General features: G+C 43.4%; 1 protein-coding gene across 4 annotated transcripts in view; it reads left to right on the top strand.

Annotated features, from left to right (window-relative positions):
- The window catches only part of LOC141917798 (tyrosine-protein kinase Fer-like), a 216,578-nt gene that overhangs the window by 190,385 nt on the left and 11,665 nt on the right, over window positions 1-14,528 (top strand). For all 4 annotated transcript variants that reach the window (XR_012621465.1, XM_074811324.1, XM_074811323.1 and 1 more), the window contains one exon: window positions 6,482-6,605. Coding sequence is in view for 3 of the 4 variants with exons in the window: in XM_074811324.1 (XP_074667425.1) it covers window positions 6,482-6,605 (124 nt within the window). In the remaining variant the exon portion in view is untranslated. The remainder of the gene's footprint in view (window positions 1-6,481; window positions 6,606-14,528) is intronic.

Consider the following 14,528-nt stretch of genomic DNA (forward strand, 5'->3'; position numbering starts at 1 on the left):
TTTAAAAAACTTAGCTTTTTACTTTGTGTTATGTGATTCAGCTCCTGTGTTCTTTGCTTTGTATGGTTTTGGGGTTTTTTCAATTTTCTACTCAATTTTCTACTGCTTATGGAGACATTGAGATCTTTATAAAAGATCATTCAGGTTTTTTTCCAATCACTTCTGTTTTGAGACCCCTTAAATCTTTAATATAGTAGTGTATGATCTGCCTCATTGGTTGTGTTGTGCATCATCAGTAGCTGAGTTTTGCCAGCCAATTTGAGATCTTTATACTCTTTCAGTAACGTTCTGAATCTTTACTTCACACTGTCAAAAATCAGTACAACAGAAACAAATAGTCAAATTCAAGACAAATTCAAATTAAAAATAAGATGCAGATTTTTAACAATGATAGTGACTGTCTGTTTTTAATTCAAGTCTTGTTTATTCCTCTGTAAGATAGGCTTTAATCAAATAAGCTATTTGGCTCAATACCCAGCCTGTTGCCAAAACCATCTTCTGTCTACCCCTACAGTTCTTCTTCATACAAATATGACCCTGTCTCTTTCTCTAGTTTTCATCTGTTACTTTATCCTTTCCTCCTACATTCAGCTAAGTTTCCAGCTTCCATTTTTCTTTCTCTCTCTACTCCTCTGCAACCTTCAATGCTTCTGTCCCTGCCACTTTCTCTCCTGTTGTGCATATCAACCTATGAGTCAGACCCCCCCATGATTTTCTTCTCTGCATATATGTCTCACTTCACCCTCTCCTTCCTAAACCCTCTTGTAACCCTCCCACATGCAAACAGACCCAATTTCTTCTTCCTCCCCTTTCTTTACTCTTATACATTCGTGTGTCTCTGCCTTCCTCCTATTTGCTTCATGATTTCCATCTGTGAGGCTATTAAGAGAACAGGGAGAACAGTCAGATTCCTCTGTTGGGGAACAGATTGTTACCGTAAATTCGGTCTCAAAAGAACCCCCTAAGACTTAGTTTGACGTTTTAGAGGCAGGCATTCTTTATTGCAGCGCTGGACGCACGGGGGATCACTCCACCTAACGTGCATGCCGAAAGACAAAAGCACGCTTACTATATACAATTAAAGAAATGAATATTCATGTCATTTCCAAGAAGTACACACCTATTTCTAGAGGATCTAATGCATATGTTAATACCTTGCGCAAGCGTACTGAAATCTGTGGAAGGGTCTCTGAGGGGCTTCCATGGGGGTTTTTGGTGGTCTGTGGTGGTCCCTAGTGGTTGTTGAAGAGGTATTTTAGTGTCCTCTCCATGAACTCTGAGGTTTTTGTCATATATGGCCTCGTCTTGGCTCATTGCTCTGTCTGTAAAGTTTCTCAGCTTTCTTATCTGTGGCTCCCACAGGTGTCTGTTGGTTTCTCTGCCCTCCCCGGGATGGACCCATCACAGTTGCAAAAATTATGTCCTTGGGTGCATTCTTGCCTGAGGCCCCTTACAGCAATTAGCACCAACTGCTTGCAGGCATCAGCTACAGGCATCAAGATGATGATAATTAAAAATTCCTTTCAGCTCAGAGATTCTCTTTCTGATGGAACAAAACCAAAGCCCTGCTATACAGTCTTTTTTTTAATTGTAATATTTGAGAATAGAATTTTATTTTTATCTTTTCAAATATTTTAGGCTTTAACAAAACTATATTTTGTATTAAGACTGTAAAAAATAAATGTATATTTCATCTATCAGCAAGCAAGCAAAACAACTAGACCGGCTTTTGGAAATTGGAATGAAACCAAACATAAAAATTTAGCCAAAGCATTTTGATAGCTGCAAGAACTTTTGTATGCAGTGTTGTTTCCTTAATCTTATTTATTGGTATGCCTTCATATTACTACTTTTTGCTTTGCTTAAAAACAACTTTTAAATAAAAATATTAATGTGTCTTCATTTAGAGAGAAATGTTCATTGTTTTTCTTCAGAATAAAAAAAAATTGTTCTACACGTATGTGCTGTTTCACATGGATCACCATTACTTTCTTATCAAAAGTCTCTTTCAAGGATATTGATTTTATTAATTTTTTTAATAATATAATCCAATTGTAGGAATTAATGTAACAAAACTCAGTGGAACGCTTCATGAAAGGGGAAGGTGATTTTCATTTTAATTAATTTCTTAAATAAATTTTATGTACACACTCATTCACAGAGGATAAAAGATGCTGGCTGTTGAGTTCTTGCTATTATTTCTGGGTTCCTCTTAACTAGTGATGACAGACTTTTTGCCCTTTGGGAGTCAGTAGTTTCTGTGGTGGGATCACTGGCTTCAGACTCTAGCTTATCTGACCCACCTTAAATCTTAGGCAAGGTTGCTGACCATTGTCAATATTTTCCTCATTTTGAATATATTATGTCTACAGTGCATCTTCCCATTAACAGGAAGAGCAACAGCACATATAATGTGTTGTAACCTTGTTGTCATCCAATTTTACTGGCATGCAGATCTTGTGCTGATGAGTCATCTGTGTTGTGGTCACATCACAAGTTTTCTGCTAACAAGTCATCTGCACTGTGGTCTTGGTGGAAGCAATATCTTCTCAGTGTTTACCTGTTTTATTGCTGCTAATCATGTCCATGGCTCTCAGTGCATGCCATTCTTTCAGCTCTTGATCTCTTCTTCCACCTTTTGCTTTTACAAGCATGCATTTCCATTCATGCTTCATTAATACCAATGTTAATATTGCTATTGCAAAACTTTACATGATTATAGCAACTTTTATTTGGTTTACTTAGCAGGAGAAGTTAAGTTTTAACTGTGTTTTGCAACAGTAATACAATTATTTATCTTTATAGGTAGCTGAAAAAAATGGGGTTTATTTAGTTTCTGTTACTACTTACTTATGTTAAAATATTAGTGAAAGTACTGCATTACACACAAATGATCCATTACTATGTTGAGGAAGGTGACAACTTCAGCATTTCTAAAGCCTTAAATTTTTATAGTTTGTCAAATAGCTGCTTACTTTTCTTAAAAAGTAGTTTCTAAAATTGCTACAGATGCATTTTTATTATTTAAAATTCAGGTTTTAGCTGTGTTTGGGTGTATTCTGTTGATAATATATGATTTAAGGTATAATGCAATAAAGAAAATATTAATTTCTTGACTTCAGACAGTCTGTATGAATCCTCAAATTTATAAATACTTAGAAGTTCATATAAAAATAATTTTATTATTAAAGCTTATAAAACAAGTATGAATATTGAATCATAGAGCTCGTCTGTGTTAAGTGCCAGAAGCATGCTGAGTCCAAGTGATTACCGTCTGTAAGAGGAATGAAGTGGACTCTTTAAACAAATTTCTGATTAATATGGTTGTTATTTAAAAAAGGAAATTCTACCACTTTTTTATTTTTATATATATTTTTGGATATATGACTATATTTCCCATCATAATTTCATAACTATATTTTTATTGTGTTCAGTATAAATAGTGGTATTAGAATAATGCCAAGACTGTCTGGAACAAGTGGATAGGTACCATTTTAGGCACCAGCTCAAGAGAACACTGAAGTACATATTTACTGTTGATCATAAATGCCTTAAATTAGAGATTACCATAATTAAATATTTTGTAAATTGATTTAGCATATTTCATTGCTGTTTTCTGTTTTTTGTTGTGTTCTCATTCATCATAGAAAGGTTTTCAGTCTTGGAAACAGTAGATTCTTTCTGCTTTTCACATTAAGTGAACTGTTAAATTGCCAAAAAATATTACATAAAGTATAGCATAAACTTTATGCTATAAAGTATAGGCATGACGAGGAGATGCTGATGTGGTATTTTTGCTCTCTTAAAATTTCTGTATATAAACAGAAATATTTCACATTCACAGTGAAATACATGAAAAGATGGTTTTGGACATGGAGCTTCCTGCTTGTATGCTACATTTTATCTACTTAATAAAATAATCATATTATATTAGGCAGACACTCCAGTCCTGTTATTTATCCTTTTGTAAACCCCAAACTGCTAGTTGATTTCTGCTTGTAGTGATGCTATAATGGTCTAATTATTTCTGTAGCAGTTATAGCTGTTGGAGCAGGTTTAATTTTCTAGTAGTGTTTTGTGCCATTAACTGAAATAACAGGTAGCAATTTAGAATACAGTGGAAATTCCACATGTAAGAGAAAGCACTACTTTCTATTATGAAATCATCTAGTTTTGTTTCAGTTGTTTCATAGTCTAATTGGTCTGTTTATTTCATTTTTATTAACAGCTATGAAATCTGAGATTGTTATGACACTATATGCTGCAAATAGTGAATTACTGCTTTTATAGTAAAACTTGTTTTAAGAAGCATATAAAGATATCATTTAGCTAAAGTTCTATACTGAAGGCTTGTAGTGAAATCCTCTTAACTTAGTTTTGAAGATATTTCTGTGCATGGTTTCTTGTGAAGATGAATAGATGAAACATTGGCCCCAATAGACTGTAAAAGCAAGAATTTGCTAGTAAGAGCAATTTTGTTATAGTTAAGCTTATATTTGTGTTACAGTGATGAGGATAATCAGATTTAACCTGAAATGACATATTTTTTACAGTATGTGATGGAAATCAGGTTTTTTTATTTCATCTGTAACTAACAGTGCTTTCAAATAAAGGTTGAACAGAGTATCTAAAAGACATTTTCATGATCTTTATTCAGTAACAAATGCCAGTAAACAGAACTATTAACAAAAACATGTCCTTGGTGACTTTTTTCCCTATTGTGATTTCGAGACATTAGAATTACTAAACTATGTTTTGATGATAAACATAAAATATACTGTATAAAACTGAGGTATACTGTGCTATTTTTGCTCAAAAATCTAGAAATTCATACAGTGCATGTCAAGCACTGAAGATAAATTAGCAAGTCTAAATCACCTTCTGATGATATGTTTCTATTGGGAAGTTACAGACTCATACTCTGCCAATTTGACACTGTAATATAAGAAAATGAGAACTTTTCCATCCTGTTCAAAAATGAGCTGATGAAAATTAGGATGTTCATTGGCTTGCTTAAACATATTAGAAAGGAATTTATAAGATTATATACATTTTTTCAGTTAAAAGTCCTTGTAAGGCAAGGCTTGCAAGGCAGTTATTGTTCTGATGGCCTGGATCCTGGTTCTGACAGGGTCCTGAGGTGTCCTGGGGTCACGTGGGACCAAAATTCAGGCATCCTCCAGCATGATTAATGCACTTATGTGATGTAATTTTCAATACTGAAAATTGGTTGATTCTGGTTAGTTGGGTTTTAGGATGACCTTACAGGGTTTTGTTTGTAAACTGCCTCGATTTACTGTTCCCATACAAGCAATGCCACAATTTGTCAGCACTGGAAGAATTTCACATTCATATAGGCATATAATCATACATGTTAAAAGATGATTCTTAAGTAGTGAGTGCTCAGTATATAAACAACAATTTTAGTCAGCTCTGAATGTAATATTGTTTGTGTGTGTGTGGAGGAGGGATTGCTTAAAAATTATTTTTAACTGTCTGCTGTAATCAGAATAATTCTGTTTACATGTGGAAGAAATGACACCTATTTCAATAGAGTGGTCATCTTCCTTCTCTCTAGCTATATCTGCTTTTTGTCAGTTACCAGACTGGGTCAATAACCTTTCAGATTGTGTCATAAAGTATTACTTGTGAGAGAGAACTGCTGTAGTAGTTCAGTGCAAAGTGAAAAGAAACAGACTGGAGCAACAGCTGGCTATAAATTAGCAAGTAATTATTATGACATGGAAAGCTATACTGTGATTTTTTGGCATTGCAGTGTTTATATAATGTCTCCCATGTTTGTCCTAAATCACTTTTCCTGAAACTGTTTTGCAAATGCAGATTCCCTTTTGGAAATCCTTTATGCTGACACTTTCCCATCCTCAGACAAGATGGTAGCAACTTAGTTCCTCCAAGGCAGAAGGCTCTGAAGTTCCAGTAATAATTGCCTTTAATTGCCAGCGTAAATAGGCAGTTAATATTGCCCAAGAAGTAAAACACTTTCTAACCTTTTCAAAGGCTTCAGTGTAGTTTGAAAAACACCACTACAAATGATCAACTACTTTAATATATCTAAACGTGCAAGTAAAAACTAATTACGTTAGTCACAATTTTAACAGACCCTTTCAGCAACCATTCTGTAATCAAAGAACTGTATTTATCACAAATCCAGTTGTTTTTGTCAATACTTTTCATATAAATGCGTATTTAATGTATACTAATTAAGATTTTTGATATAACAAAAACACAAGTTTTGCTTAACTTGTCATACTTTGTGCAGTTTTCACTTTTAAGCACTTGATATTTAAGGGTGCTTAAGGAAGCCACATGTGGTGACAGTGCATTCCTTCCTTTTTCTTAAATTAACTTCAGACTGATAGGTTGAAGAGAATAACTGATAGCTGCATTTTGTTCGATCTTGCATCCCTAATAGATACAATACTGACATTTCTCTATCTTGTCTCATTGTCTGTTTCTCTAGGAGGAGATTTCCTGTCCTTTCTAAGAAAAAAAAAGGATGAGCTAAAAACCAAACAGCTAGTGAAATTTTCATTAGATGCTGCTTCTGGTATGGCATATCTTGAATCTAAAAACTGTATACACAGGTAAGGAAGATATTTATTTTCCATATTGTAATTTGGATAACTTGAACTGTTAGCAGGTTAAGTGTATAGTGGTGTTTAATAATGGCAATGAATTTTACTGGCAATGAATCATGGCGATCTATGCATCTTAAGTCACAGAATCACAGAATCATCAAGGTTGGAAAAGCCCTTGAAGATCCTCCAGTCCAACCATGAACCTCACACTGACCGTTCTCAACTCCACCAGATCCCTCAGCGCTGGGTCAACCCGACTCTTCAACCCCTCCAGGGATGGGGACTCCCCCCCTGCCCTGGGCAGCCCATTCCAACGCCCAAAAACCCCTTCGGGAAAGAAATCCTTCCTAAGAGCCAGTCTGACCCTGCCCTGGCGCAGCTTGAGGCCATTCCCTCTTGTCCTGGCGCTTATTACTTGGTTAAAGAGACTCATCCCCCCTCTCTGCACCCTCCTTTCAGGGAGTTGGAGAGGGCCATGAGGTCTCCCCTCAGCCTCCTCTTCTCCACACTAAACCCCCCCAGTTCCCTCAGCCGCTCCCCATCACACCTGTGCTCCAGACCCTGCACCAGCTCCGTTGCCCTTCTCTGGACACGCTCGAGTCATTCAATGGCCTTTTTGGAGTGAGGGGCCCAAAACTGAACCCACTCATCGAGGGGGGGCCTCACCAGTGCCGAGTCCAGGGGTAAGATCCCTTCCCTGTCCCTGCTGACCACGCTATTGCTGATACAAGCCAGGGTGCCATTGGCCTTCTTGGCCACCTGGGCACACTGCTGGCTCCTGTTCAGCCGGCTGTCAATCAACCCCCCCCAGGTCCCTCTCTGACTGGCAGCTCTCCAGCCACTCCTCCCCAAGCCTGTAGCGCTGCTGGGGGTTGTTGTGGCCCAAGTGCAGCACCCGGCATTTGGCCTTAGTGAAACTCCTCCAGTTGGCCTCAGCCCATCGCTCCAGCCTGTCCAGGTCTCTCTGCAGAGCCTCCCTACCCTCGAGCAGATCAACACTCCCACCCAACTTGGTGTCATCTGCAAACTGACTGAGGGTGCACTCGATCCCCTCGTCTAGATCATCCATAAAGATGTTAAACAGGAGTGGCCCCAAAACCGAGCCCTGGGGGACACCACTCGTGACCGGCCGCCAACCAGATTTAACTCCATTCACCACAACTCTTTGGGCCCGGCCATCCAGCCAGTTTTTTACCCAGCGAAGCGTGTGCCCATCCAAGCCGCGAGCAGCCAGTTTTGCCAGGAGAATGCTGTGGGAAACGGTGTCAAAGGCCTTACTGAAGTCAAGGTAAACTACATCCACAGCCTTTCCCTCATCCAATAAGCAGGTCGCCCTGTCATAGAAGGAGATCAGGTTTGTCAAGCAGGACCTGCCTTTCATAAACCCATGCTGACTAGGCCTGATCATCTGGTTGTCCCGCATGTGTTGTGTGATGGTACTGAGGGTGATCTGCTCCATCAGCTTCCCGGGCACCGAAGTCAAGCTGACAGGCCTGTAATTTCCCAGATCATCCTTCTGACCCTTCTTATATATGGGCGTCACATTGGCCAGTTTCCAATCTGTCGGGACCTCCCCGGTCAGCCAGGACTGCTGGTAAATGCTGTAAAGCGGCTTGGCGAGCACCCCAGCCAGCTCCTTCAGCACCCTCGGGTGTATCCCATCCGGTCCCATAGACTTGTGTATGTCTATGTGATGCAGTAGGTCACTGACTGTCTCCTCCTGGATTGTGGGGGGGTCGTTCTCCCAGTCTCTGTCTTCTAGATGAGGAGGCTGAATTCCCTCAGTACAACTGGTTTTGTTATTGAAGACTGAGGCAAAGAAGGCATTAAGGACTTCAGCCTTCTCCTCATCACTTGTTACCATGTTTCCTCCCGAATCTAGCAGGGGATGGAGGCTCTCCCTGGTCTTTCTTTTGCTATTGACATACTTATAGAAACATTTCGTGTTATCCTTGACTGCTGAATCCCAATTAATTTCTAGCTGGGCTTTAGACCTCCTGATTTCTGCCCTGCATAGCCTCACAGCCTCTTTGTAATCACTGTGAGTGGCTAGCCCCTTCTTCCAAAGGCCGTAAACTCTCCTTTTCTCCCTGAGTTGCAGCCAAAGCTCCCTCTTTAGCCAGGGTGGTCTTCTCTGCCGCTGGCTTCTCTTACAGCACCTTGGCACCGCCTGCTCCTGTGCCATTAAGACTTCCTTCTTAAAGAGTGCCCAGCCTTCTTGGACCCCTATACACTTCAGGACCATCTCCCAAGGGATCCTGTCAAGCAGGTGCCTACACAAGACAAAGTGAGCCCTTTTGAAGTCCAGGATGTCGGTTCTGCTGCCCCTTCTCCTGGCGTCTCTAATAATAGAGAACTCTATTATTTCATGATCGCTGTGCCCTAGTTGGCCTCCAACCGCCACATCACCCACCTGTCCTTCTCTGTTCACAAAGAGGAGGTCCAACAGGGCACCTTCTCTGGTCGGTTCACCCACCAGCTGAGTCAGGAAGTTATCTGCCACACATTCCAGGAATCTCCAGGACTGGTCACGCTCTGCTGTGTTGTATTTCCAGCAGATGTCTGGGAAGTTAAAGTCTCCCACAAGAACAAGGGCAAGCGATCATGAGATTTCTCCTAAATGCCTATAGAATATATCATCCATCTCTCTGTCCTGGGTGGGTGGCCTATAGTAGGCTCCTACTACAACATCTGCCCTGTTGGCCTTCCCCCTGATTCTAGTGCAAAGACACTCCACCCTTTCTTCACTACACTTGTGCTCAAAGCAACCATAACAGTCCCTAACATAGAGCACCACCCCACCGCCTCTCCTTCCTTGTCTATATCTCCTAAAGAGCTTGTAGCCATCAACAGGCGCACTCCAGTCATGGGAGACATCCCACCATGTTTCTGTAATAGCCACTACATCATCATTTTCCTGTTTCATCATGGCTTCAAGCCCCTCCTGTTTACATACATGCACTTCAGATGGGCTGATGTCCCCAGCACCTTTTCTCATTTAGAGGTCCTAAGTTTGGCCTGACCTTTCACAGGTGTCACCACAGTTACTGATCCATCCATATCCCTTGCATCTTTGTTGTGCTGCATGTCTCCATCCCTTGCCTCCACTGAGATGGCAGGGTGAGGGTCGTCACTGGCACAACATCCCACAAACTCTGGTAATCTACCCTGGGGCTTATGTCTGGGAGTTCCAGTTTTGTCCCCTTCCCCCTTCAAATCTAGTTTAAAGCTCTCTCAGTGAGTCCAGCTAACTCCTGCCCCAAGATCCTTTTCCCCCTCTGGGACAGGTGCATCCCATCTGATGCCAAAAGGTCTGGCGTCCTTTATACTAACCCCTGATTGAAAAATCCGAAGCCCTGCCGGTAACACCAGTCTCGGAGCCACGAGTTCATCTGTTTAGTTCTGCTGTAATCTTCTTCATCCATCCCCACAACTGAAGGGATGGAGGAGAACACAATTTGTGTCCCCGACCCCTTAACCAGTTTCCCCAAGGACCTGAAATCTCTCCTCATTGCTTTAGGACTTCTCCTAGTAAAATCGTCGCTACCTACCTGAAAAACCAAGAGGGGGTAGTAGTCCTTGGGTCTCACTAGAGTGGGGAGTTTATCCATGAGGTCCTTGACCCGGGCCCCAGGGAGGCAGCAGACTTCCCTTTGAAGCGCGTCTGGTCTGCATATTGGGCCTTCGACACCCCTCAGAATGGAGTCACGCACTACAGTGACTCTTCTGGGGTTCTTTTTAGAATTGGTTTTAATACCTGGTCTAGAATGACCTGGCTTTGGTGGACCTTGGTCTTCCTCCTTGTTTGACTCATTTTCTTTGTCCTTCTCTACTTCATTCAAAAGTTCCAGGGCCCTGTATCTATTGTGACGGGGCACCATGGAAGGTGAGGGAGGTCAGGAGGGGATTTTCCTGCATCCCTGAGCAGGGACCTGTTTCCAGTCTCCTCCATCACTTAGGTCCCCTCCTTCTGCCTGGTAGCAAGAGGGTGATGGATCGCCTGCCTCGTTTGGAGCCTCTATTTGCTCCTGTTGCTTCATGGGTGCCAAGATGTTACTCCACCAAATTTCCCTTTCGCACTCCCTAATACTTCTTAATCTTTCAACCTCTTCTCTGAGTTCCGCCACCAGGCTGAGCAGGTCATCCAGTTGATCACAGCGCCCACAGGTGCTGTCACTGCTGCCCTCCGGCAGGATTGACAGTCTCAGACACTCCCTGCAGCCCGGGGCCTGGACCGCTGCATGTTTGCGTGGCAGCTCCGTCTGGGTTGCCACGTTCTTTCTGGTGGTGGTTTTGACGCGAGTGGAGATCATGGTTCAGTCTACTCGGGGAGGACAATAAGATGACAACTAGTTCAAATGATCTCTAGACCCAGGAGAGGGACTGTGCCCTGTCCGCTCGCCCTGTTGGCTCGAACTGCCACGCAAACTGACGCGCCTCACCCTTCTGATGTGCCACACCCTGTTCACCGCGCTCCTGGTCGCTCGTGCTCCCTGGGGGCTGCTCTTGTACGTGAGGGCCGTTGGGCATCGTCACTCCAGTCTCCGCCCACTCTGAGTCCCCGCTGCGCTGCCCTTGTTCGCAGCTCACTCTTCCCGCTCAGGGGGGAGGCAGCTTGATGCTCTCCTTCTTCCCTGGGCTCACTGAAATTTTAAGATATTGCATAACCAATACAGATGTTCAGGTATGTTTGCAGCGTGATTCAGGGAAATCCACTGATATCTCAAATGATCAAGGGAGAGAAGCTGGAATTCTGTATATTAAAGCATTATTGTCTTGACTGCTTTCTCTGCAATATTGAAGATTATCAAGCCTTACGCTTTTGGTGTACCTTATATTCCTTTTTGTTGTTTCTTCTCCAGCTTGAAGTTCTGGAGCTGCTTAACTCAATGTGTATCAAAAGGAATGTAAATTTTTCTTTCAAAAATGAAACAAACCAAAAATCTCTCAATATATCACATTATATAACCCTGCTACTATCAATCATATAGCTGAAATATGAAATAGAAACATAATTATAATTCCATTTCCAGAGGAAATTATAAAATAAAATTTTCATTTCTTATAGAATCATATCATAGAATGGTTTGGGTTGGAAGGGACCTTAAAGATCACCTAGTTCCACCCCCCCTGCCATGGGCAGGGACACTTTCCACTAGATCAGGTTGCTCAAAGCCCCGTCCAACCTGGCCTTGAACCCTTCCAGGGAGAGGGCAGCCACAACTTCTCTGGGCAACCTGTGCCAGTGTCTCACCACCCTCACAGTAAAGAATTTCTTCCTTATATCTAATCTAAAGCTACCCACTTTCAGTTTGAAACTGTTACCCTTCATCCTATCACTGCAGTCCCTGATAAAGAGTCCCTCCCCATCTTTCCTGTAGCCCTCTTTGAGTACTGGAAGGCTGCTATAAGGTCTCCCCAGAGCCTTCTCTAGGCTGAACAACCCCAACTCTCTCAGCCTGTCCGCATACGGGAGGTGTTCCAGCCCCCTGATCATCTTTGTGGCCTCCTCTGGACCTGCTCGAGCAGGTCTATGTCCTTCTGATGTTGGTGCCCCCAGATCTGAACACAGTATTCCAGGTGGGGTCTCATGAGATCAGAATACAGGGGGAGAATCACCTCCCTCGATCTGCTGGCCACACTTCTTGTGATGCAGCCCAGGATACCTTTGGCTTTCTGGGCTGTGAGCGCACATTGCTGGTTCACATTCAGTTTTCCATCCAATAATATCCTCAAGTCATTCTCCACAGGGCTGCTTTCAATCCACTCATTGCCCAGCCTGTATTTGTGCATGAGATTGCCCCAACCTATGTGCAGGACCTTGCACTTGGCCTTGTTGAACCCCATAAGTTTTGCACGGGCCCACCTCTCAATCCTGTCCAGGTCCCTCTGGATGGCACATCTCTTCCCTCCAGCGTGTCGACCGCACCACACAGCTTGGTGTCATCAGCAAACTTGCTGAGGGTGCACTCGATCCCACTGTCCATGTGTCCAACAAAGATGTTAAACAGCGCCGGTCCCAACCCCGACCCCTGAGGACGCCACTTGTTACTGCTCTCCACTTGGACATCGATCCATTGACTGCAACTCTTTGAGTGCGACCATCCAGCCAATTCCTTATCCACCGAGTGGTCCATCCATTAAATCTATGTCTCTCCAATTTAAAGACAAGGATGTTGTGCGGGACAGCCTCAAATGCTTTGCACAAGTCCAGGTAGATGACGTCAGTTGCTTGTCCGTTATCCACCAATGCTGTAACCCCGTTGTATAAGGCCACCAAATTTGTCAGGCATGATTTGCCCTTAGTGAAGCCATGTTGGCTGTCACCAATCACCTCCTTATTTTCCACATGCCCTAGCATAGTTTCCAGGACAATCCGCTCCATGACCTTGCCAGGCACAGAGGTGAGACTGACTGGCCTGTAGTTCCCCGGGTCTTCCTTATTTCCCATTTTTAAAAATGGGAGTTAGGTTTCCCCTTTTCCAGTCAGCAGGAACTTCACCAGACTGCTACGACTTCTCAAATATGATGGATAGTAACTTAGCCACTTCATCCACCAGTTGCCTCAGGACCTTTGGATGCATCTCATCAGGTCCCATGGACTTGTGCACCTTCAGGTTCTTTAGATGATCTCGAACCTGATCTTCTCCTACAGTGGGCAGTTCTTCATTCTCCCAGTCACCACCTTTGGATTCTGTGACTTGGGCAGTGTGGCTGGAGCACTTGCCAGTGAAGACTGAGGGAAAAAAGGCATTGAGTACCTCAGCCTTCTTCATATCCCAGGTAACCAGGTCTCCTGTTTCCTTCTGGAGAGGGCACACATTTTCCCTAGTCTTCCTTTTATCATCGACATACCTATAGACGCTTTTCTTGTTGCCCTTGACATCCCTGGCCAGGTTTAATTCCATCCAGGCTTTGGCCTTTCTAACCTGATCCCTGGCTGTTCAGACAGTTTCTCTGTCCTTGATTCCACCCTCTGTAGGCTTCCTTTTTATGTTTGAGCTTGTCTAGGAGCTCCTTGTTCATCTATGCAGGCCTCCTGGCATTTTTACCTGACTTCCTCTTTGCTAGGATGCATTGCTCCTGAGCTTGGAGGAGGTGATCCTTGAATATTAACCAGCTTTCTTGGGCACCTCTTCCCTCCAGGGCTTCATCCCATGCTACTCTGACAAGCAGATCCCTGAAGAGGCCAAAGTCTGCTCTGCTGAAGTCCAGGGCAGCAAGCTTGCTGTGTGCCCTCCTCGCTGCCCTAAGGATCTTGAACTCCACCATTTCATGGTCACTGCAGCCAAGGCTGCCCTTGAGCTTCACACGCCCCACTTGGGAGTGTGAACTTGGTGACAACAAGGTCCAGCATAGCACCTCTCCTCGTTGGCTCCTCTATCACTTGGAGAAGGGAGTTATCATCAACACATTCCAGGAACCTCCTGGATTGCTTATGCCCTGCTGTGTTGTCCCTCCAACAGATAGCGGGGTAGTTGAAGTCCCCCATGAGGACCAGGGCTTGTGAATGTGAGGCTGCTCCTATCTGTTTATAGAGGGCCTCATCTGCTTGATCTTCCTGGTCAGGTGGCCTGTAGCAGACCCCCACTATAACATCACCTGTTCCTGCCTTCCCTTTAATCCTGACCCATGAGCTCTCGGTCAGCTCCTCACCCATCCCCAGGCACAGCTCCAGGCACTCCAGCTGGTCATTGACAGAGAGGGCAACACCCCCACCTCGTCTCTCCTGCCTGTCCTTCCTAAAGAGCCTGTATCCTTCCATCCCAACACTCCAGTCATAGGACCCATCCCACCACATCTCCGTGATGCCAATAAGATCGTAGCCCTGCAGGCGTGTGCACGTCTCTAACTCCTTTTGTTTATTCCCCGTGCTACATGCATTTGCATAGAGGCATTTAAGTTGGGCCCCCAGTGAAGCTGACTTAC

The sequence above is a fragment of the Strix aluco genome, chromosome W, assembly GCF_031877795.1.
Source record: "Strix aluco isolate bStrAlu1 chromosome W, bStrAlu1.hap1, whole genome shotgun sequence".
NCBI lineage: Eukaryota > Metazoa > Chordata > Aves > Strigiformes > Strigidae > Strix > Strix aluco.